Source organism: Falco peregrinus, chromosome 4 (assembly GCF_023634155.1).
Source record: "Falco peregrinus isolate bFalPer1 chromosome 4, bFalPer1.pri, whole genome shotgun sequence".
Classification (NCBI taxonomy): domain Eukaryota; kingdom Metazoa; phylum Chordata; class Aves; order Falconiformes; family Falconidae; genus Falco; species Falco peregrinus.
Window position 1 is genome coordinate 91786780 of NC_073724.1, and position 25398 is coordinate 91812177.

Below are 25398 nucleotides of genomic sequence, written 5' to 3' on the forward strand. Positions count from 1 at the left end.
GCCGGAGCCGCAGCCAATCAACGCCCGGGAGATGCATCACGCGGCGCCCCGCTCCCTTACGCGCTCCGCACGGGGGTCAGCAGGCGCGCACTGAGCATGCGCTGTGCGGCGGCTGGGCACGCCCACTTCCGCGCGGGAGACTTGCCGCGGGGGGGGGGTGGGGGGGTGGCCCCGAGCGAGTGCGGAAGTGGCTGCGGTGTCCGGGCGGGCGGTGAGGACGGAACGGGAGTGGATGGTTCCCGCCGCCCCGCGGTAAGTCACTGCGGGAACGGGGCGGGGGGGAAACAAGGGCCATCCGGTGTTCAGCGCCCCCTCAGTGCCATCTCTCCCCCCCCCCCCCCGCCCCCCAAGTCACGATAAATGGTCCCTGCTGGAGAGTGGGGCTGGGGGAGGGGCTGTGAGGGCGACCCCGGTTTTCCCTCAGTGGCGGAGGCCGTTGTCCTGAAGGTTCCCCACCATGACTGGGCCTGCCTCGGCCCTGAGCCTCCCGGGGCGGCAGCCGCCCCAGGAGGCTCAGAGCCTAGGTAGGCCTAGGCAGGTGAGAGCTCGCCCCGCTAGGCCTCAAAGCACAGGGACGTGAGGGAAGACATCACCTCAGCAGACCCAATCCCAGCCCCGCCTCAGCGCTCAGGTGTCCAGATCAGCGGAGAGTACATCCGCATCCTTCTTCCTCAAGTTCTGCCGTGTGGCACGTAGTGGGGTTGTAGCAAGGTAATAACTATTAGCCTTAAAACATGGCACTGCTGTGTTTAGAATGCTGGAAGCGGTGTGTTAGTAGAGGGTAAGGTGTTACTCTGTGAAGTGCATCTGGGAGTGATTGAGAACTTCTAAGGACACAAGTCCAAACATCTCCCACCTGGAATACCGCCTTCATCTCTGGGCTCCCCAGTACAAGACAGGCATGGACCTGTTGGAGTGGGTCTAGGGGAGGGCTGTGAGAATGGTCAGAGCACCCTCCTATGAAGACAGGCTGAGAGAGTTGGGGTTGTTCAACCTGGAGAAGAGAAGGCTCCCAGGAGACCTTATTATGCCCTTTCAATATAAAAGGGCCTTGTAAAAAAGACTGAGACTTTTTCTCAGCTCCTCTTGTGACAAGACAAGGGCTAACAGTTTTAAACTGAAAGAGGGTAGGCTTAGATTGGACACAACGAAGACATTTTTTACATTGAGGGTGTAAGACACTGGCACAGGTTGCCCAGAGAAGCTGTGGCTGCCCCATCACTGCAGTGCTCAAGGCCAGGCTGGATGGGGCTTTGAGCAACCTGGTGTGGTGGAAGGTGTCCCTGCCTGTGTCAGGGGGGTTTGGACTAGATGATCTTCAAAGATCCCTTCCAACCCAAACCAGTCTGTCATTCTGTGAGCCTTTGAACAGGTCAATGTTTAGATCTTCAGTCACCCCCATTACTTGGATCTGATATGTCAAAATATATCTTTCTGAAGAAAAAAAATAAATTTGTATATCCTCAAAAGTATTTACCCTGTAGCAAGTGAAAGGTAATCAGAAATACAGGTATTTTTGGTTTTGTTGTGAAAGCCCTGCAAAGGCTGGGTGTGTTTATGTTGCTAATGGCTTCGGGGAGAGTGGGGAGGGGGCTTGCGTAGGTCATACCCAGCTAATGTATGACAGGCAGTGTTTCTTTCCCCACAAAGTGTAAATGAAGGACACGGTAAGCGTGGGGTAACAGGTATGTAATTTCATTCTTTCCCCCTACTTTAATAGATCAAATCCTTCACTGTACTGGGGTGAAAAGGAGAGTGGGGCAGGAGCTAGGGCCGTGGGTTGTGGTAGTACGCTGGGAAGTCAGGAGACTTGGGTTCTTTTCCTTACTCTCCTACAGATATGCCAAGTGATATTCTGTGCCTTACGTTTCTTCCCGTGTAAAATGTGTGTATTTACGTGCAAGGGTGCTTTCAGAATTGATTCTGGAGAGGAAAGAATTAGACAACTGGTAATATTTCAGCAAGATTTCTTTGGAAATGGTGAAATCCTTGTGCACTTGCCAAAACTGTTTGTCCTTTTTTACTTTTTGTTTTGTCCCTTTTTACTTTCTGTTTTGTTTCCTGTTTTCTTCCATTTTGTCACTGTTGCAAAAAAAACAAAAACCACCACAGTGTAAGGGCCTCCAACTCTTATAGACTAATTAGGCATCTTAGGTTCCCATAGTCTGCTTCTGTGGCAGTGGAAGTGAAAGCTGACTGTGAAGAGTTGCAGAAGGACATTGTGACAGCGAGTGACTGGACTATGAAATAGTGGGGGAAAATCCAGCATTGATAAGTGGAAAATTATGCATGTGTCAGAGCAATAATGCTAATGCTGATGCCCTCCATACCACTTAGGAAAGAGATCTGGGGGACTGTAATGTGTAGTTCTATGAAGGTGTCAGCTCCATGCTCAGAAGTGGCCTTCAATGTGATTGAAATATAAAGAATTATTAAGAAAATAAGAGAAAAATACAGCGTGCCATTGTGACTTTGTATTATAAGTTATAGCCCACCCTTTTGAATGTCGTTTGCTCCTCTTGAAACATAGCAGGAGTAGAGAAGGGACTGAGAGGTGACAGGGATGATCAAAGATGTGGAGCAGTTTCTGTACAAGGAACAACTGAATAGTTTCAGATTCTTCAACTTTAAAAAGAGACAGTGGGAGAAAGAATATGCTGTCATGAGTGTTACTGAAGGAACTGAGTAAGGAACAATGATTTCTTCCCTTTTCAGATAGATCCTGGGGTGTCACGTGGAATCCGTGAGCAGCAAGCTTAAGGGATTGTTTAGGCAAAATGTAATTAAACTGGAACTGGAACCATGCCCTTAGCCTCTCCCTTTTTGCTTGAGAGCAGCCCGCCAGATCCATTGCCCTGTTTAGCTCAGTATCTTCTACCTGGCAGTCATCTGTAGCAGAAGGCTGGGGGAGAGCACAGGGCCGAAGCAGTGCTCCTGTGTGGGACAGGATACCAAGCTAAATGGGGCAGTGGGTGCAGGCTGGCTGCTTCTGCTGTGAGAATTAAGTCAAGAGCTGTCCTTCCACCGCTTCAAGGTTCCTGCAAAGGTGCTGGAGTAACCCCAAGGCTGACTGACTGAGTGTCCTCCGTTCTCCTGTAGCACCAGGATTTCTCCTTAGCCTGTAAGAACACCAGGGACTGTAGACTCCACCTTTAGCCTCTTACTCCAAAATTCCCAGAGCCCCTGGAGCTGAATCCTCTGACTGGGCCTGGGCAGGGCCTATGTATCTTGCATGGATTCCAGGTATTAGCTTGCTGCAGAGAACTTTTCCTGAGTTCTAGACCGTTCAAAGTCTAGCTTGATCTGCTTTTTAATTTCTTTCCGTCTTTGTTTTCTATTTCTATACTTTTCTATTTATTTAATGCTTAAGTTATGAGACTGATTTGATGGCCACTGCATAGATAGATATTGAAAATCAGTCCCTACCCTTCCTTCTTTACAAGAGATAGAAGGATAGGGGTAAAAAAAAAAACCAACCAGATGTGTGTGGAGGCACAGTGACTTGCTGTGAATAAGTAAATTCTCAGTGGCAGGGCCAGAGGGGGAGGAAAAAAAAATAATCCCCTTCCATTCTGGTGGTGTTCTCACTTGAGACTACACCCTCCCTTTTATGGGAAGGAGATGGGAACTAATGAAAACTTGGCTGTTGAAAGCCACAGAAAGGTTGTGAGATTTGCTGGATGGTGAGATTTCCTGCCTGTTTTGTACTTGGACCTTACTGCCTCTCTCTCACTATAATAATTTAACTTCAAATCTTATTTTTTGAAAGTAAAAGCAGTCCTTTCTTACCCTTTTCCTACAGGAGTTTGTGCTGTCAGAGGTGACGTCTCCAGCAAAGGGCAGTTTGGAGTACCACACCTAGTAGAAGCAGGAAGTTGTTGAAGATTTCTGCAGTGGATTTGCACAGAAACTACAAGCAAAGTAAAACTTCTGCTACTAGTATATGGTGTGATGCTCTGTACTGGTGGGGGATGTGGGTAAAGGCTTCTCCAGAAGCATTTAGACTGTTCTGTGAGATAAGTAGCAGTCCTTAAAATTTTGCAGCTTCTGAGGGGGAAAGAGAGGCTGTGTGAATAAGAACTTGAGTGGATATGGCCAGAAAAAGAGAAGAGCTGTCCATGGGGTAAATCCCAGGGTACAGAGAAAATTTTGTAGCATGTTAGCCCTTCACCTCGTTAAAAGAGAACATTCAAATCTCTTGTTTCTGTTTCTGGCTTCTGCCCCCTTTTACTTGCAGACCTCTCCACGCTTCTTTGCTACATCGTTTTTACAGTATGGAATTAGCGTTTCTTCCTTCTTTTCTGTGAATTCCTGGAAGGCACTGAGAGGTTTGAGGACAGCTATTTTTCATTCCTTGGTTGACTTGCAGACCCACATGTGGCAGAACTAGCTTTAGGAAAGCACTGCTATGAATAATTGACCTCCTCCAAATAAAAGGGGTTTCATATCTAGGGTGTGACTTGCTGGCCTGCCCTTGGGCCTGTTGGAGCAGATATTGCCGAGCAAGCTTGAAAATTCTTGTATTACCTGCCCCTTATGACTTGTTATTGACTTTACAAGAGGAAATAAAGCAGTTTTCCTCCTGCTCCAACTGCTGGAGCTCCTGCAAGCTGGTTTCCATCCCACTGCTGTCCCAAGAGCAGGCTTTGCCTGGTCAACTAGTAGTTGTTGTGGGAGGAGCAAAGCACCAAGATTCAGGGAATGTAGGTGAAGGAGCAGCTGGAGGACAAGTGCTAGTAAGCTTTGCTTTCCCCTGTTCTTCCTGCTTGGTGTATGATAGTTGCAGCAATTGCTTTATGTTTTGTCCCAGTTTTCCTACTCTAGGTGTTTTCCAGATAATGGCGAAGATGGTGAGAAGAACGTGTGCATTTTGTTCAGAAGGGGAGGCTGGTTCTGTAATGTATATTGCCAAAGAGCAAAATGTTGCAGCTCATCAGGATTGTCTGGTGAGTGGCTTTTGGTTGGTCAGTACCTAAAAGGAATAAAGAAGAAGGGCTAAAGGGGAAGTTTCCACTGCTTGTCTATTTTTGACTGCACAATGATGTCTAATTAAAAGGCTGGTTACCAAACCAGCAAGCTTGTATTAGATTGAAAAGCCATGAAAAGGCAGCAGGACTTGGCCGGAATTTTGGAGAGGGGGAGTACACGGCTGCAGAGCTGGACATGTTCATTTGTGGTGCTTTCATGCATTTCATATTCCAGATCCGTGGTTCTAGACACACATAGGGTCTAGCAGTAGGAATAGGTGTTCTTGCGATGCTTAATTGGATGAGGTTTCTGAGACTATAGAAAGTTGTGTACTTACTTAAACCTTTGCAGGAAAATATTCACATCACTTGACATATCAAGGTAAAAAACTTCCCGGTCTATGCCTTATATAAAATAAGGAATAAAAATATCAGAAGTTGATTATATAAAAATATCTGTGAAGCCCTTAAGCATGCTGTGATGGTAGAATGTATTTACTTTTCTTGCTGTCAGAATGCTTCCCCTTTATTCTGGGATCTCTGTGGCAGAATCAATTACAGATGCAATATTCTCCCTTCAGTGAGGGTTGCTTAGTGCAGGAGATGCATCTACTGCTGGAACAGTATTTTGGCTTTCACTGTTCAGCCTTCTTATTCTTGTAGGTTTTAGGTTTACATCTTTATTATTTTTTTTTAGCAGATAGTTTCAGAAACCTCTGGTATCTCTTTTACAGTGTTACTTGGATGTTTTGTTTGAAACAGGTTTTGTTAGGGCTGCAATGCTGCTCCAATGTGGAAACTCTCTTTTCTCTCCTACCCGGCTCCCGTGCCCTGCCCCCCACCCCACCCCCACCCACCCCCCGCAACAACTTTACTAATTTCTCTGCCTTAAGCTTCTCTGTGCTGTTTGGGTTTTTTCGCAGTTTGTTATGACATTCTGAGCAGACAGACTGTGTGTGCCAGCTGAATTTATCTATATATAATGATTCGAAAAAAGTTACTAAGAACTTTCTCTTGCCTCACTTACTGTGATGGCTCAGCACTTCTATGGGAATTAAGGTGGCCTGAATGTGCATGTATACATTTTTTTTGTGGGTTTCTCCCAGGCTTTGTACAAGGTTTATCATGCAGTCAACTGGTGTCAGCATCTTACAGAGAAATATTGCATCCAGCTATAAGGCCGAATAACTGTGCAGATAACAAGGGAAGTGTGTCAGCTGAAGAGCTTTTCCTCCTTACTTTGGGCAGCCTGGACTTCCAGACTTTCATCATTCACACTTCTTACTAAGTTCACTTTCTCACCTTTTCATCTTTTCTTAGTTCACCGTCAGGTCATGTGAAATCTCCTATATAGACAGAGGAACTTCTTTTGACTGGAAAAAGGCTTAAGCACAGCTCCTTGTTCAATGTAGGTGAAACCTCTTAAAAAAACACAGAAAAATTAACCTTCTTTGATAGGGCAAGCGCAAGAAGAACCCTTCTTTTTTCTGCACTGGTGACTCAGTCTCTGTATTAATTCTTAATATCATCTCTTTTGTCTTCAGTTGTTTTCCTCAGGGTTTGTGGAATCTGAAGAGTATAACCCGGATAACCTGGATATAAGGTTTGATGTGGCATCAGTGTTGAAAGAACTGAAGAGAGGAAAGCGGCTGGTAAGGATTTTGTTTCTGAATCTGCTTTTAGTCCTATTTCATAGTACTGAAGGTTGTCTGGCCTGTTTTGTGCTCGGAAAAAAAGTGTGAAGTGCTTGGTCCTTCTGATCTACTAAGATTAGGGAACTTACAGATTTAGAGTTGGAAACATTGATTTGACATTATATCTGGTGAAATTTAGTACATTTTGTATTAAAATGTGTTGGCTTTTCTGGCCTTTTAAGGCCTTAAGTTTCCTAAGAGGCTTTGGTAAAGGACTTTGTAAAGCTAGTGCCTGAAACAAAATTATGCAATCCATAAGTGTAGAGGGAAACACCTTCTGGTTTTAGCAAAAGGTAGGTTATTTATGTGAGATTTTCTTACTGGTTTTGTCTTCAGCTGCACTCCTCCCTTACATCCTGGGTTGGAGCTCTGTTCATTACCAAGTTATCCTAGAAAACAGAAATACAAGCACTAATACCAATAGGTATTGAAATACCTTGGGCAAGATTTAGGGGACGGGCTGGGGCAGCATCACCCAGTGCCCTCACGTGGCTCTTTCTATAATTTTACAAGTTCATCAGTATGAAATAGAGGTAAGATGGCAAAAAGGTGGCTGAAATAATGAGCAGGGTAGGAGTTTGCAGGAGTGAATTTGTCTGATGAGTTATACAGAGGTGACCTGCAATGAAAGATTTGGTTTTCCCACAGGGGATAGTATTTGCCTTGTATGGCAAGATTTTCAGCAGCTGTCTGTAATGCTTACCTGCTAAACCTCCTCCTGTTCTAGGTGTGCAACTTCTGTCGCAAGAAAGGAGCCACTGTGGGATGTGAGGAAAGAGCCTGCCGCAGAAGTTACCACTACTTCTGCGCACTCTGTGATGATGCAGCCATAGAAACGGATGAAGTAAATGGAGTCTACCGGTATTGAACCTAATATTTTCTAACATTGTTGTCAGGTTTTTTGTGGTGTTGTCAGGAAGAGAGACTTAAAAATTGTGTGGTTTTAAAAGTTTTTTTTTAAAAAGAGATATGTTCTCTGTTAAAGTGATGCTTGATCCTCTGTTTACAAGCAATAGTGGAAATGTTTTCCTTTCACAGGAAAACATCACAGTAGTGGGAAAGAATCTATTAAGTGTTTCAGCCTGCAACACACCTGAAAGATCACTAGGCCAAAACTGTGGAAGTCAGTCCTTACTGGCTATGTAGCTAGTCTTCAAGGACCAAGATTTTTATTAATGTCGCTCAAATTCTCCATTTCTGTTGGCTCAGAAGCTTCAGTAAATGTGGTCTGAGCACAGAGCAGGCTATAGCACTTCTAAGTCTGTTCACACTAGGCAAATTCTGGTAATTTTCCACGATATGCTAGCAGAGAACTTTGTCACCAAAGACCTTCTTATGTTTCAAGTACATTGCTAGCATTAACATGATTAAACAGACTTGAAGAAAATTTTCTGTCCCAATCATGCTAGTCCTGCTGTCCACTGCCGTCGGGCTGCCTGTGTTGCTGTTAGTAAGTAGATGGAACGAGTTGTTTGGAGGATGCAGATGAAGGGGTTGAGAAACTGGGACTTTAGGGACTGAAGTGCTGAAGTTATAGTAAAGTCTGGGGTGCAAAAAACCCTTGATGTCTGTTTCTGCGCAAGGCCAAAGAGATCACAGACCATGTTAGTCTTAGATTAATCTGTTGGACCAATCGCTACTTGCTCCAGGGAGTAGTGGGCTAGTGCAGTCCTTGGTAGCAGTGCAAGATGGGTCCTTTTGTGTCAAAACACTGGCACTCCTGGCTGCTTCACTGGGGCTCTCGGTCCAAAATAAGTATGTCTTCCTGCAAGGCTGTAAGCCCAGCTTTATAGCAAAGATGATACGTTTAGTTCATGCTTATAAAATCTTCGGGAGTCTGCAAAGCTCATGAAAGAGTATAACTGGGAAGATGGAAACTTTCTATGATGGCAGAATAAATGGCTTTCATTATATAGCTTTAGAAAGGATACCTCAGGCTGAAGAAGACCAGCCTCTCAAGATGTTGAAAGATGAACGGGAATGATAACAGTCCAGATACAAAGTGGTAAAGAAGTGGTTGAATATATAGTTTGATTTGGTGTTTTTCTGAGCTGGTAACTTTGGAGGTTTAGAAGTGGGAGCCTTAAAAATGCCTCGTATTGAGTCACTGTTTGAAGACTAGTTGTGAGACTAGTTGCTTATCATATATAGAAATGCAGGAAACCAGGCTATAGTAACCTGCTTGGAGGAGGTGAAAAAGGACCGGATTAGAGAAAGGTGGTGAGAGGCAGGTTTCAGGGATTTGAACCCAAAGACTTATGCACAGTATCAGTGGCATAAATAAAGCACAAAATTTGTAACAAGCCTGAAATTATTAGAGAGAAGACAAACAAGATTTGAAAAACAGTGGACGTGGATTGATGGCCCACTGCACTTTTTTGTGGTGAAATACAATATACTGAAAAGCATATCAAAAAGAGAGGATTCCTTCGAGAGAGAAAGAGCTGGTATTTTTAAAATCTGAGTTGCCATCGTTGTGATGATGAGCAGTGATTATCAAAACGAGCAGAGCAGATCAAAAAGAGAAGGTATACATTGCTATGAAAGTGGCTAATAAGAGCAGAGGTGAGGAAATAAGTGTAATTTGTACTGCCATCTTGCAAAAAATGATAGTAGAGAGGTGCTTCCAAATAAAGTGGCCTGAGTAGTAAAAAGTATTATCTGTTCTTCATATGATGTTCTTGTACTTAGGAAGGTTATGTTTAACTGGGAAACAGTAGACTTAAAGGGAGAGGAGGAAAAAACAAACCTCCGAAGGGCAATATTAAAAAGCAAGGAATGTAAATAAGGTGTCTCCAGTATGTAGCCTTCTGATTGGATTCTTAGGCATGTGTAAAATCTGGGGGTTTGTGCATCACAATGAAATTTCCTGAAAAAAAGCTGGCTCGTCAAGGGAACAGGCTGTGTTTCTAAGGTCAGTACTTCTATTTTGTTAAAATAAAAGAATGACAGTAATTAGAATATGTCCTAATAAATGCAGTTCCCTTTAAAATTTGCTTCCAAACACTTGAGCATTAGTCTTGGCAAATAGGTTTGTAATGAAGAGATCAGCTAAACCACACTCTTGACAGGGCAATTTTGCTTAAAAAGTGATTTGGGATCCTTCTGTAAGAAAGGCATATTATAGAAGCTGGTTCACATTCTCTACACATTATTGTATCCAGAAGATAAGGAATGTTTCCAGCTGTATTTGTTACCTTTTGCCTCTTCCATGGAATTCACATTGCTCTTCTGGAACCAGAGAGAATATTCCCATCTCACATACTAATAAAGTCTTTAAGGAACAAGTGGATTGAGCATCTTTAAGCTACTGGATCTCAAACAAGGTGCCCTACTTCCTCAGGATTTGGGGACCACCTCATCAGCACTGGGCAGTGGAAAGGAAGGGGCACAGAGATCTCCAAGCAAGTAACTGGTGCAGTGCTGTGTGGCTATGCCAGCACATCGTGCAGGGCTTATAAGTTCAAGCTGACTGGTAAGCAGATACGTCTGAAAAGGTTCTGGACCTGGCCTGAGTGGTACAGGGCAACGGGGCAGAACTGCAGTAGCTATGATCAAGCAGTATTAGTACTCTGGTATTTCACCTTGACGGCATTAATCTCATTCTAATAAGGAGTTTCAATAAAAGTACCTCTGCCACAGTGACTGCAACATCAGATAAAATGTGTCTGACTCAGGATTTGAACAGTGAGCAGGTCGAAACAGAGTGGGGTAATGGAACTGATAATTCAGAGCTTTGGTGTTCAGAGTTCACTGAGGCTCTGAAAGTACAAATACAAGCTTGTGCATGTATGTGACTTTACAGCAGGCGCTTTCATAGGTGGGTAATGCTGAACAAAAATCCTGATAATTTTTTTAAGCGTTTTTCAGTTTACGTTCAATGAAAAGATGGGAAAATATCTGTTAAAATCAGTCAGCATAACTCTGTTTATTAATACTTTTTCTCTTTTTCTTAAAATTGAACTTAAATTTTAGAGTGTTCTGCCCAAAACATGACCCAGGCAATAGGACCAATCACTATGGTGAGTTTCTTTAATGGCTTCATTGATTTCGTTTGTTTTAAAAGTTTGCATCCTATAGTCAATAACTCATTTGAACAAAATAAATGTTACTCCGCCTTTATATTGAGCGGTGGATTTCTAATCTTGCAGGAGTGGTTTGGTTGAGATCCATGCATATGCACAAAAATTGAGAAGGTTTTTTGAAATAGGAAATGTTTCTATTTAATCTTCCCCAAATCTCCCTCAAAACTGCTGTAAACACTGTGGACCTGATCCTTCATGGAATTATTCTGACTCGGTGTGGGCAGGTAAGCCCAAACAGCTTGTAAGATCCATGTGAGAGAGGAGAGCCACGCTAAAGGTGGCTTGATGCACAAGCTTGCACTTGATTAGCAAAAGAGGGCTGTTACAGGAGAGGTCATCTTGGGATTTTTACCTATGTTAAAACGTTCACATTTGTATTTTCTGTATTGACTGCAGTAGTTTTTTAAATAGGGCCTTTCATTCTGAAGGATCCCAAAGAGCTTTTTAAGTGTAACAAAAGGGTTATACAACCCTCATTTAAGGATTGCTTCCTTTGCTACAGAAGTGCAGCTTCATTTGGCAGTCCTGATCCTTGCTGGTTCAGAGGTAGTCAGGAATCTCACTGAGTTAACCAAAGCTTTGACTTCATTAACCTAATGTATACGGTCCTGCTCAAAACAGAGTGGGTCCTCCACTGGCCTTTTCTTTGAAGTTAAGCTCAGTTGAATGGTGAGCACTAATGCTAAGAGTGGTGTGCTCCCACTGAAGTCTAGCAAACTTTGGCCAATCTTCTTGGCAAAGTGTGGCTCCACGCTGATGCCCCTCAAGGGGTGGGTTAGGTGATTATCATTTAAACTTGCAGACATAGGGTCTGTCTTAGCCAGACATACGGTCCGTTTAACATCTGATATTGCTGCGGTTCACTAACCAAATGCAGCTTCTTATTTCACGTAGTAGTTTTGCTTTTTATTTATCTGTAGTTCTGAGGCCTGACGTTCCCTCCCTTTTGAAAATTCATTAATTTTATTTCTGTGGTCTAATAGTTGTCAGTCTGTTTGGTTCATCCAGGGTCCCAGGTGGTCTGCTGCCCAAGTACTAGACCGGACCAGGATTGCTTCATTCCCGGTATGAGATGAGATTAAGGTATTAGGTCCAGCCCTATAGACCACCTCCTTCATAAGGATGGCTTAAATCTTACGAGGTTGAACAAGTGCTGCATATACAATGTATGGTCCATTTGCTGAGAAGAGAGTCCTTTCTTAGAGGAGACCTTCCAGAGGCACTTCATTTGGAGACACTCTGTTTATGAGTGGTAAATGGATTCTGCTGGCAGTGTCTGCCCCGCTTCCTGAACGAGCTTCTCCCACCTCTGAGAGAGTAGCTGTGAGAGTCGGGTCAATGACACTTGGTTGAGTTGGGTCAATGACACTTGGTTACCCGTGCCCCATGAGAGCAGCTCTCAGATGTATGCGTGGCACTCAGAATAGCCGTGGGTATCTGCTGGTGAGTTGGCTGAAGCAGCAGGCACTCTGTCAGGCCCACTCCTGGCCCACCTGGGCAGGCAGGGTACACCTGTGCCCAGTGTGTTTGCAGGTCTGCACAGGGTGGGGAGCAAGAGAGGCTGGGATGGGAGCGCTGTGGCTCCATGGTAGAGTTTTGGCTTTCAGGATCCAACTCGGGTGAAGTAGCTCAGCTGTTTCTCTGGGGCAGTCCGAGCCAGCGCTGGGCTGTGTGGGAGCAGGAGCTGACACAAAAGGGCTGCCTCTCCAGGCTTGTTTCCCCCAGTAGCTTGGAGAAAATGGGGTTAAGGAACATTCCCTTGTTCTTGGTCCAGACAACATTCCTGTGCTGAAATGTCAGGGCTTTGCTGTGTGATTGGAAGGAGACAGGGTGCCTTAAGGGGCAAGAAGCTCTCCTTGCAGCTCTGTGCAGCACAAACGGAAGGGCAGTTTGGGCTTGGAAACAGGCTCTAACCTCCGCTTCACTGGAAATGTTGGATGTGCCCAGAGTGAAGGCTGACAAATGCAAAAGAGTGGGGAACACTGTGGGGAGCGGTAAGAGCTGAGCTGGCCTTTGGACTGTTCCTCATGTTTTATAAGGCATACCTACAGCAGATACCAGGAAGAGCTGAGAAAATCCTGCCACAGGTCAGGATGTCATGCTAGACAGCAAGGAGCACTGTGCCTACAGCAGCATCTCCTAGACTGCCCCAAATTAGGCCATCCAGCTTTATAACACACGAAGTGAGAGGTTATGATTTCCTTTCAGGCCATGAAAAATGCAAATGTACAGCACCGGTACACAAACCCCAAACTTCTTTCAACAGCCTTCCTGTACCAACAGTAACTCCTTGTTCCTCTTAATAGGGTGATTTCTAACAGGAAGAACCTCAGTGCTGCCCAAAGGATGTAGAGTTAAACGGGAAGGGGGCATATAACCCCACTGCATTTAAAACCCTCAGGTTTGGGTGGGAGGATGTGCTCTTCACTAGCTTTCTCTGCTCCTGCCATGTCTTCCTCGCCAGAGTTATTGTTCTCTGCTTGTGATGTAGCTGTTTTCAGCAGCTGCCAGTTAGGGTGTTGGAGAGAGGCTGGTGCATGGCTGCTAGAGAGGACAGAGTGAAAGCAGATGGTTTTGTGGAGATCTCATACCACGTCACTAAAACCACTTTGTAGCATAATATGATAGCCAACTTACAAGTCAAATTGTTTCTGGAGGCTTTCTAGGAGGGTCATTATATTGATGAAAAACCGAATGCAATTTGTATGTCTTTTGGGACACTTAAAATAATTCTTTATGTAGGCTTAGTTTTGAGGGTGTGCTAACACAAACAAGAATTTACCGGGGGAAAAAATGGTCATCTTTCATAAATTTGCCTGAAGTTTTTACCACCTAGAGGTACTGCTACTGCCGGGGAGAATAATCAATCTGTTTGATTGTATTATCTGTTGATAATACATGAGTTTTCTCACTTTTCCTTTCTGATTCTCTCTGCCACAATCAAAAATCTTACGTTAAAAACTAGGGTCACTTTATACTTGGTTTAAAGGCAAAGTTCTAATACCACAGTGATTCTTCCTAATGGTTCAAGCTTGTAATTTTTCTTACATGGAAATAATGTGAATTCCACTGAAATGTCAGGTGTTTGGGAAAGCCAAAACATACTCTTACTTTGCCACCCAAAGTGCCTCACTTTTATAGCTCTTTGGGGAAAAAAAGATAAGTTGAACGATGTGAAATCATCAGTCTGAGATTGAAGCATTGGTTACTTTGTTGTTTCTTGATTCCTAGATGCAGCTACTAAGAGGAGAAGACATCTATTGAAATCTTCCACCATCACGGAACAAATGGTAATTCTGAGTTTAAGTAGTTCTAAAACAGAAACCTGCATCTGCTACAATAAAGTGAAGTATTTTGGCAGTGTATTCAGCAAGAGACTTCCTCACAGAAGCATAACTTTTCCTTTACAGCTGCCTTGTTTTGATCTTGTCATTCTGTCAAAACAGAACTGTTTGGGTTTGGAGCTGCTTCAGGCAGAGCAATGCTGCCCTTGGGTAATGTGACACAAATATGATAGGAACCTCTGAACCAGACTGACTCGGTGGCTGTGATCTTGACATGATCAGCAAGAGCTTCCCTTTGGGGGCTCCTTTTCTTTGGAAGTGCTACTTCTCTCAGATTTGCTTAGGGCTTGACACGGTTTCCATGAAAAACAGCTTTTGATGAGTCACTTGGCCTTTTAAACGGGCACTTACTTGTTTTGTGAGCCTGTGCTTGTGGGAAACGTGGCAGATTTTCATTGGCAGGTCAGGCAGTTCTCAGGTCTGCTGGTGAAAGTGGCCTTACCAAGGGTTCAGGAGCTATCAAGCAGAGCATCCCTCTGGTTGCAGGGGGTGTTGGTTTAGAGGCTGTTAGCCTGTAAATACAGCTTATTTTAAGTTTTGAGGCGATTCTCTTGGCTCCACAGAAGTATGCATGGGAACTCCCATTGACTCTTGGGGGGGTCAGGATTTCCCCTTTCTAGAGGAATTAGCATACAGCTTTCCTTGGGGAAAACTTTGTCCTTCGCAGGTCATGTGAGGGGACGTGGATGATCTTTTGCAGCTTTTGTGTAGTACTGTGTCCTGGTTTCAGCTGAAACAGTTTTTTTCTTAGTAGCTGGTGCAGTGCTGTGTTTTGGATTTGGTGTGAGAAAAATGCTGATAGCACACTGATGTTCTTACTTGTTGCTAAGTAATGCTTGTACTAAGTCAAGGACTTTTCAGTTTCTTGGGCCCTGCCGGGCGTTCTGGAGCGGCACAAGAAACTGTGAGGGGACACAGCCAGGACAGCTGACCCGAACTAGCCAAAGGGATATTCCATACCACAGAAGGTCATGCTTAGTGTAGAAATTGAAGGGAAGGAGGAGGAAAGGGGGGACGTTCAGAGTGATGGTTTCTCTTCCCAAGTAACCGTTACACATGCTGGAGCCCTGCTTTCCTGGGGATGGCTGAACACCTGCCTGCCCAGGGGAAGTGGTGAATGAGCTCCTTGCTTTGCTTTGCTTGCATGCACAGCTTTTGCTTTACCTATTAAACTGTCTTTATCTCAACCCATGAGTTTTCTCACTTTTCCCTTCTGATTCTCTCCCCCATCCCGCTGCGGGGCAATGAGTGAGCAGCTATGTAGTGCTTAGTTGCTGGCCAGGGTTAAACCATGGCGTACTCTCATAAGGGTAGGTTATTTGTCTCCAAGAGTTTCTCAGCAGTAAATCCACTTATGTTCCTGGTATTGTAACCGAGATTCATTTGACCTGTTACCCATGCTATTAATGCGCTGTTTCAGCTGCTCTCCAGTGGTCCCTATCTTGGAAATCAATGCAGACACTGCAAATAAGAAGCTGAGAGGACTCCAGTGTTTTTCGATGCAGCATAAATTGTTTACAGTTGTGTAAGCAATGCATTTTTACACTGCTGGAGTTTTGTGACAGAGCTTAAGAATTGTAGTGCTCTGGTATGACATGGAACAGCAGCAAATAACTGTGTCCTGTCCAAAGGAAAAGAAAAATATTCCCCCTCTCTTCTCAAATCCTTTCTAGTATGACATCATCAGGTCTAGGGAACTAAACATAATTTGCACTGGGAGTTAGCAGCAGGCATTTGTTACCATAAGGAGGGCGGTGTCCCAGGTGTTGGGCTTTTCCTAAAGAGTTTTTGCTTTGAAGCAGTTTTTGCTTCCCTTTTTAAAAATGAAATATCTGGAGAAGAATATTGTGAGCTGTGCAGAGAAGCTGACTGTATTCACAGAAATATGGGCTGCTTTTTAACTTTCTGCTAATACAGGGGTAAGATAATGAAAACAAAGCTGTGAATGTCAGTATGGTGTAAAAATACATTGTTTTGATTTTCTTACAGAGCACAGAAGAGACAGCAGAAGAAAACGGTTTACAAATACTAAAAAGGAAAAACAACAGGCATAAAGGTGCGCCTCACTTTATAGAACAGCTAGGAGATAACTGTGATCTGTTATGTTGAAGTTCAGAGCTTGGAGCTGGTTGATAGCAGCAATGCTGCAAATGCGTATTACTCTCCTGAGACGAGTGACTGACTCTCCAAGCTCTGGCAAGGGAGCAGAAGTCTGATCTGCGGAATGACTGTGCAGGTTTTAACAACTGTGCAGCAAACAAATCTGTGCTGTGGCTGAGACTTGCTGTGTGATGCGAGCCAGTGAATTCACCTGGGCCTGCCCCTGCTCTCTTTGGCTGCTGTGTTCAGCTGTGTGTCTCCAGTGGGGTGCCTCTGCCTGCCCCCCACCTCCTCTATATCAGTACAGTGGAATTTAAAAGGGAATCGGTCCTCCTTCACCTCTGTCTCCTTGCACTGAGCCCCTCTTGAAGGGCAGAGGTGCGTTTCTGCCAGGCAGCGCCCTGGATGGCTCAGCGGAGGGGGTGCTGTGAGGAGAGAGGGCCAAAGGATAGCCCAGCACTGAGAGAGGAGCTCTGTAGCTTGCTGGGTAGGAATGGGGCTGGCTAAACGCTGCTGCTACTGTTACTGCGGCCACCGCATGCTTATCTTACCTTTTGAATTGGGCGCTTGACACAATATAGTATTTTACTGCATAAAGATGCTATTACAACAGCAAGATCAGCCGCTGGACCCATCCTTCAGCGCTGCAGTTTTCATGTTACCCCGAGAGTCCTGCTGCAATTGCTTGTCCGGATTACGCTGTTGCTTGGAAGTTTGGAAGGTGTGATTATTCACCTTCCCATGGCTATGCGTAGTATATGGGCATGGTGGTGTAACAGTAGGTAGCTGCCTGATGGGTTTTTTCTGATTTTTTACTACCACTCTAAAGAACAGGGAACCTATACGGAATCCTGGAATACTTGTAGGGTGTCGAGCGAAAGTGAAATGGCATTTCTTTTCTCACAGCGTCTCCAGTAAAAAGTAGCATTGTTTTTAATGGAGACCGGCGGACTTTTGTGAGCTGCCCGATAGCTTTCCTTTTGAACAGCCCATTGAACTGAACCCTGTCACTGACCTGCTGCTCCGAGATGAGAAAAAAATAGGTAGTTACTTCTCTAGCAATCCAAGTCTGACAAAGTAGGCATATGAAACGGGCTGTAATAAACAAGTTTAATGCCTGGATCACTTGGAGTAAAATCACTTGGAGCCTTAATTTTCTTACCAATAAGAAATGCTTTCCTATACTAGGGGGCATCAGGAGGATTTAGGAGTGGTGCATTTAGGGTTGTATTTTATTTGCTTTTGATGACTAAAGCCAAATCTAGAGCTTAGGTAATTTTACGCCCAGTGCAATGCTTATGTTTGCCTGACCACGTTTTTATTCCCACTGGAAAGGACTGAGTGGGTAGCTGGAGCAGCCAGAGATTTGCATACGTATTTGTTACTGCAAAGAGGACTTCATCCAAAGTTTTAGTTTCTGAAGTGAGCAAGTAAAGCCCACTTTGCAGATTACCTCTATGTAAGAGTGTGGTTTTGTGTTTTAACAGTCCGAATAGACTTCCTTAGGAAATGCAAGCAAGCGGGGCTTCTGGATGACATATTTGAAGAAATGCTGGACACACTTCACCTGGCACAGGAAAAACTGATGGATGACAACACTTCAGAAACAGGTATGGAGACCCACAGAGGACTCTGCTCTCAGCAGAAACACTGATCTGAGTGCCAGGCGCTCGGGCCTGGGTCACCTTCCTGAGGATACTTCTGTCATGCTAAATGACTGGGTCCTGTCTTATGTCTGCAGCTGCACAGCAGGTGGAGAGTGAGTACTTTTTGGTATACCTGTGTCAGTAGAGGGGAAGAGCTGCCAACTCAGCATGCTCTAGTAAGGCCTTCTAACTTGAATTTCTGAAGCCACCTTTTACCTGTTGGCATAAACATAGGTAGGTTTGGCCAGGCCTCTTCTCCTGGGCACTAAAGAAGAGAGAGTTCCTGAAGAGAAACAGAAGGTTTTATTTGGTCTGTGCTGTTCTTACAGCTTCACAAGAGGGACCAACTATCCGTTAATATCAGCACTTTCTTTTGAGGGAAAAATCCCTGAGTATGAACATGTTAGGTCTTTGGATGATGAGTTAGACCTTCATTGTCAACTGTTAGTGTGTATTTGGGGGTTTTATTGGTTTAAGTATCAGCTTGTATGAAGCACTTTGGATTAGAATCCTCCAAGACCATTGTTGTTTTGTCCACAACACAGTTAAAGAAAATTTCAAGCATTCCTCTCCTGTTGTCCTCCCTGCTTTAAAAAGCCTTTACAATGCCTTTGGATAAAGACTGCTAATTTATGCAAAGTAACTGAAGCAGATGCATGGAAGGTGAAATGTCCCACCTAGCTAAATCTTCCTCACGAGCAGCTTGTGTGTGACATGACAGCAGCTGGAAGCAGTAACCAAGTCGGGGATATGTTAGAGGTTCAAAGGCTTCACCATTAAGCAGACCTCTTAACAGTCGTGCAAACTCTCTGTAGGTGTTTTGTATTTTGTTTTAATGGAAGCTTCAGTTATGAAATTGAGGCATAATTCTGGGCTGGTTTTTAACATCAAACAGCGATAGCTCTGTTCCACATGTCACATGATCTGTCAAGAGGAATTGGTATGGTCAGCCCTGCCATCAACAGTCCTGACACAGTGGAATGAAATATGACATAAGTATATTGCTCATTTTTTAAAATGGGCTGTTCACGTGGTGCAGACCCAAAAAGGGAATTACAGGCAGGTCCCCTTTCCTGTTTTCTGTATGAAACTAAAACCAGGGCAGAACTCAAAAATCGATCCTTCTTTCTCAATATAGATTATGGGAAGGAAGGCATCTTAAAACTTCAAGCAATCAGTGTGATATAAAGTAATTACTGTTTTGCGCTACTTCTGTGGGGCTCTGCATTAGTGTGAGGGTTCTGTAAACTTTTACTCAGTTATATTACATCAGATTATCTTTTTCCACAGAGTATGAAGAGACAGTAATGTCACTCTTTGACTGTGGACTGTTTGAAAATATACTGACAAATATTCATTCAGGTACGTGAAAAAAGCTGTTGGAACACTAGCAGTTGGTGTGGTTTTCGCATTGAGGTTATTCTTTTGAGCATTTTGATACAATGACCATTTAAAATAAAAATTCCAAGGAACTGTTTTCTCAATATTATATAAGCAATTGAGTAAAAGGCATTGCTACCTGAATCTTTAGGTATTTCTATAGTATGTCAGTATGACAGTACCTTAGATCTGGCTGGCTGACCTGAAGGGGGAGGCGAGTCACAGTTCCACCGCTTTAGAAGACCAGAGGGTCTCTGCCCCCGAGGAACTTCCCTCTCCCGCAGGGTGTGCTCCCATCCTGTTCCTGCAGGTTATTTATTTCCCTTCCTTCTCAGTGCCTCCCATTAGCAGCTTGCCTGCGTTACAGCTCTGCTTCTGTCTAGACTGGCTGTTGTGTTTCAGTTAGGTGCATTCAGTGCCATGAGCAGAACTTCCTGGACCTAATGGCAACTGTAGTGTGCTTTGAAAAACAAGCTGCAAATGCTCCAAGTGAAATGAAAACAAGGGCAGGAGCAGTTGCTTGGGTCCACCGGTAACAGAAGGAAACTCTGGGGCTTGGACTCCAGCCTCAGCTGCTGGAAGCAACAAGGTTAAAATTCTTTTTCAGATAGGCAAGTCTCTTGCTTCTATTTCCCTCTAACAGTTAGTGGCCTTGTTCTAATTTCTGCTTTAGATTTGTCCCTGTGAAAATGGAAATGGCTTTTAATTAGGCAACACTGAGGTTCAGCGTGTGAAGGTGATGTTTGCTAATGTTTGGTGTTTTCCCTTCACTTGAAAAAGCCAGGTTCCTCTCTTCAGTCTCCTGTTCTCACATTTAAATTCCTCCTTTGGAAATGAGAGTGACTGGTGTTGCAGTTATCTGGCATAAGGTTCCACCAGTGCCTCATCTGAGGGCATTAAAACATCTCTGCTCAAAACTCCTCGTGTGACACAGCCAGCCTTGGATCACACACATTTCTTCACAGCTGCATCAATTACCTCATCCTCTTCTCAGCTTACAGGAGAAATTCTTGGTATTTGCACCTACAGGCACACAACCATGTGATTCTCATGTGTAAAAGTTGTCCCCTCTCCAATTCCCCACTACTTGAGCAGCTCAGTTCTTCTGGTATCACACATTCTTTTTTTCTGATACCATCAGCTTACTTTTCATTTCAAGGTCAATACCAAAAACATCCATCAAGCTTGGTTCCAAAACAGAGCCAAGAGGAGCTCTTGAAGTGAACCAGTGAGAAAGGGGTGAAAACCATGTTAATTTGGAGAGAAACTGTAGGGAGGGAAGGAAATCACCAGCTTTTTTTTGTTTTGTGGCGGGTTTTTTTGTTCTTTTTGGTTGGTTGGTTTGGGGGTTTTTTTGTCCTAATCTGTCTTCCATGCTCTAGGTAGCAAGTCTCTGTGATGACATATAAAGTCTCGGACTAGATAAAGTAGAACTAGTATAAATACTGTGGTGTTTTTGATCTTTCTCCTGGAACTAATGATTTTGGGTCATCTGACCTGCTTTACCTAAAATCCATTCTTTCATTTTATCTTTTTTTTACTTGGATCATCACGCAAAACGTGTTCTAAAGCCTTAGGCACCAGCACAGCAAGGTTACTCTGAGCTGTAATTGCTGAGAGTGCTTTTTGAAATCCCCTTTATATATAGGGATAAACAGTTATCTGGCAGCAGCATGCAGCTTTACTGCAAACTTGACTGCATTTAAAACTTTCGTATTGGACCTGCTGTCGCCTCAACAGCAGTTTCAGATTTCTTTCCTTCACAGAAAAGTGACTTCCTTTAGTTTTGCCTTCTGTTCTGTTGTGGTGTGTCCCACTTGGAGCGATACCTCAGTCACCTTTAATCTCCTCTTTGCTGGGCAGCAGCCTGTGCAGTAGCTTTTTAGCTCCTTGGTAGCATTTTTTTCAGGGAGCCTGTAGCAGTGAATTCTGCAATTCGGTTGTGCAGACAAAGGCGGCGATACTTCATTTTAAAACTGTTGTGTGATCATTCCAGGTCCGCGTTCCTGAGGCCATTCCTGGTTTTACGGAAATACCTATTGTGTCCCTTTAGGTCATCTGCATGAGGTGGAAGGTTCCTGATCTGTTATCTGCCTTCCTGTGGCATCGATCCCACAGGCCAGTCATTCCCATCACTGACACCTTTCTCTGGGATCACTGACACCTTTCTCTGGGCTGTTCCAATTTCTGCCATGTCCTTTCAGCAGAGGGGGAATGGAGCCGTATGTCCTCCACCTGTAGGGCACCCATGCGCTGAATACACAAACACAGCTGTCATGTTTGCTCTTTGTTCTGTTTATTTCTGATTATTTATTGATTCGTATCCAAATATCCTCAGAGTGGTCTTTCTTCGGCTCCCACTTGTATGTGTCCAGCTTTTTCTTGAAATATGTGCGTACTAGTTCTTTGAACCACAGAGACTTGATACCAAATGGGAAGCCAGGAAGGCTGCCTGGGGCAGGCAATGAAGACAGCGGTTTCCGTTGCAGTTGTCTTGTCAACAGCTGCGCCGACAGTGAAACGGTGGGCACAGACCGTGGTGGGACAGGGATGGGACGTGCTGTCAAATATATGCGCTGCCTGACTGCAGAGGAAAGCAGAGAGCAGAGGGGTCATCTGCTTTCTGTCAGAGTTAGGGTGAGGCAGCAAGCCCCTCTTTTAATGAAGCGCTACCCAAAATTTTCAACAGGCAGCGGACACCACCGTTGTTCTGGCTGCCCCTTTTCAACATCCACACTGAAGCTCATTGGGTAATGTATTAAACGTGTTACAAAAGAGTGCGCATGTACATAATCGTCCAAGGACGCACACAAAGAGCAGCAGGGATGGGCTTTCTGAACAAACGGGAAGAAGCAGAGGGAGGCAGAAGGTCAAAGGTGCTTTTTTTAAAAAAAAAAGTATCACCATTGAGGATGGTTCAGGCTCTGTAATTCAGAATAAACGGAGGTAAATGTCTGGAGCTACTTTCCCCACCCTGCCTATTACAGCTTTGGAGACCTTCTTCAATGTCTTCCCCCCCCAAAAAGAGAGAATTTTCTTCAGGTTTGTACAAAACACCTTGTGCTTCTTACTAAAATTTTAATTCTGATTTTTTGTTGGTCACTGGCTAACAATGCTGCTCAGAGGTTACTGATGCTTCTGTGTGTTTTGCTACTGAACTAAGCAAGCACTTCATTTAAAACTTGCAATTAACAATGTAAGGTGATGGTAACGCTTCTGAATTCCAGCAAGTTGTGTACTGAGCTCTCACTAATTTCACCAGTCTTTAACATTAGAAAAATGGAAGTGGTAGGGAGGAGCAGAAACGCAGTCGGGCAAGGTTTTGCAAATAGGGTCAACAACTTGATTAAATCCCATCAGCACACTGGCAGTAACTATTTTGCTAGAAGCAGTAACATTAAATGCTCTTGAGTTGTGTTTTTGAGACTCTAGCTGTTGAATATAGTTGTCCAAACCATCTCTTTTTATGTTTAATCTTGTTGCTGGCTAGAATCCATTAGGCTTGTAAATTTGCTCTAAGTGTTTAATTTAGAGATGTTATCTTTAAAGATTTAAAATGCACCTTTATTGGAAGAGCCCCTATACAAATGGATTCTGAAAATGGAACTGTTAAAGCTCACAGGCCAAGCAACATTCGATTAGTAACTAAAGTACTAATTTTTATATTTGCTGTGACAGTTTAAATTAAACGTATAATGTGGCTGGTCTTGAGAGGACAGCATATGGACAGCCAAGTGTTTTCTTTTGATGCTTCCGCTGGTCTCATTTCATGCAACACACAGTCTGGCTCTTTACGAAGAGACCAAGCGTGCAGGCTGTTAGGCTAAAGGCTTTGCTTTGGAAAGGCAGAGGTTTCGCTTAGGTGAAACTAAGCACTGGTAGCCCCTGCAGTGTTAATGCACATACAGCATTAATATATATATGCACATATTAATATATAATTGCACATGAATTAATAACAGTTACATATGAATAAAAGCTTTTATCCCTTTCCTTTTCATAATAGGAACAGAGGAGAAAATCCAGGAACTTCTGGAAAGTAGAAAAAGACTGGATAACAAGATTGAGCTACTGCAGGACTTAAAAGAAGTCGTCCTTCCTACCCCAGAGAACACCGCTAGTACATCTAGTACAATGTCTGAATAACCCCCAAGTCTGTCTGTTAATGGTGTCAGTATTTAGGATTTTCTAATGATAGAAACCATAGAGCACGTCTGGTCAGTGTCTAAGTAATCCCCCCCCCCCCCAAGACAGGGACACAAGCAAGAAGTGAGTGTTTTACTCATTTTTATACCTCACTGTTGCAATAATTTTAAGTTGTCCCTTTCTTTAAATTTTACTATGGATCAGTAAGTGTTATACACCAAATTTAGCTTTTTTTAAAGCTCAACAAAACCCTCTGATGAAGACTTTTTTCCTCAAAGACAAAGGAGCATCATCTGCCACAGAACACTTGTTAAAGTCACTTTAACTGTGGGAGCCTTCTTCTGACTGTGTGCGGTAGCCGCACGCAGACAGTGATGTTTTAAGGATCACATTGCTGCTTTGGCTTTCCAAAGAAGAAGAATTAGCAGAACTTGCACTCAATGAAGCCTTCTGAATTATAAACAGGATTTTGTGGGTTTTTTAATTAAATGGTTCCCAATTGCTTAATGTGTAACTAGTTCTGCTGTAATGGCAGTGGTGAAACAGTGTTTGCAGGCAGAACAGAGATGGTTGGGCATCATACTCTAAACAATGTGTTTCAACAATGTGATCAAACAATGGCCTGTTTTCCTTTCTCCATTAAGAAAGGATATGGCTTCCATGTGCTTAGTCTTACAAATTTGTATGAATACAGAAAAGCTTTGTTTAGCTACAAAATGGTAAGTTAATGAAATAAAATGTTTTTAAGAAAGCTGTGTCTTGTCATGCTCACTCGCCCCACTGGGCGTGGGACATGGCTGAGGAGGAGCTATGCTGAACCAAGGGCTAGTTTAACTACACCTTGCCTCTCAGTAACAAGTAGAGCAGGACACGAGCGATCCAGCACCCTAGTGATGATATCAAACACCACTTGTCATGAGAGGCTGCAGCACCATCCTGTTGAAAGAGTTGTTACTCTCTCCCTGACTAGTAAAAGTTTGTAACTTGAGCTTGTTCTGCATGGAGGTGGAAATCAATAAGCACAAAGTAACAAGTTCCAAAACATAAGCTTTTAGGGTAGAACTATTAGCTGTGCCACATAGAACAAAACTAGAGTGGTTTACTTGCTGATACAGTTCAGGCCTGCTGGGTGTCCAGGACTAGAAATAAAACCCATTTCCTGCCTAAGCCAAGGACCCAAGCACCACTCACCGCTATTCTGCCTAGAAAGCCCCCACTTAAACTGAAAGTGTATTGACATGAAGTGGGGATTTCTCTGTTCTTAGGGAACAAAGGAAGATGCAAATCCACTGTCATCACAAAGACATAAAAGCTCCTGTGGGCCCTTTTTTCCTATAGCAGCAATGCAAATTACTGACAAGCTTCAGAACAGCTTAAAGGACAAGTCCTGTACTCTTCTGTTCCACCCCCTGCCAAGCTGAGATCTTCAGGCTGGAGTTCACAATCCAAAACAAGGTGTAGAAACAGTTACGACACAGCTGGAAGCATTTTGTCTCAGACTACCCTGGACTGAATGCCCAACGTGCTGCAGAAGCTCCCTGGCCTCTACAAACAACACAACATCCTCAGCTTTGCAAAACTCAGCAGAGTCAGAACCCCAAAATTAGACCTGTAGTTAACAAACTACAAATCTAAAATTCCCAAGTTCTCTGCTCTACCTCACATTTGATGTGGATGTAACAACTTAAAAGCACACAATAGCATTAGTAGGTGTGTATGTCTGTACACACCTGCTATAAGGTTACAGTCACATATCAACTTAGTGGAAAAAAAAAAATCAGATCCATAGATTGTAGTCATTGGGGTTTGAATTAGCACCTACAAATAAATTCCCTGTTTCTGAAACAGATCACAGGTGTTTGTCAAGCAGTGAAATCTGTAAGGTGCAGGAATACATGGGGGGGGAGGTGTTGGGATTTTTGGTGCTTTTTTCTTTGCTTTTTTTGTTTTTTAAAATCAAGCAGCTTATATACGGTATGTAACACAAAAAGCTTGCCATTTTCTCCATAGTCCAAAGAAGTTTGCTAGTGAACAGG

At 43.7% G+C, this 25398-nt stretch overlaps 1 protein-coding gene across 8 annotated transcripts; it reads left to right on the forward strand.

Moving 5' to 3' along the window:
• Positions 1-134: 134 nt before the first annotated feature.
• On the forward strand, positions 135-24113 carry PHF11 (PHD finger protein 11). Of its 8 annotated transcripts, XM_055801727.1 has the most exons (13): positions 162-252; positions 3803-3939; positions 4811-4946; positions 6512-6619; positions 7389-7522; positions 10637-10683; positions 11755-11811; positions 13978-14036; positions 16080-16146; positions 17678-17800; positions 19127-19198; positions 22204-22258; positions 23223-24113. In XM_055801727.1, the coding sequence occupies exons 3-13, from the start codon at positions 4839-4841 to the stop codon at positions 23257-23259; spliced, it is 867 nt and encodes a 288-aa protein (XP_055657702.1). In that variant the 5' UTR covers positions 162-252; positions 3803-3939; positions 4811-4838; the 3' UTR covers positions 23260-24113. The 8 variants fall into 8 exon arrangements, with proteins under 8 accessions (XP_055657697.1, XP_055657702.1, XP_055657704.1 ...); XM_055801722.1 differs by lacking the exon at positions 22204-22258 and having other exon boundaries at positions 135-252; XM_055801729.1 differs by lacking the exons at positions 22204-22258; positions 23223-24113 and adding an exon at positions 21270-22197 and having other exon boundaries at positions 163-252.
• The last annotated feature ends 1285 nt before the right edge of the window (positions 24114-25398 follow it).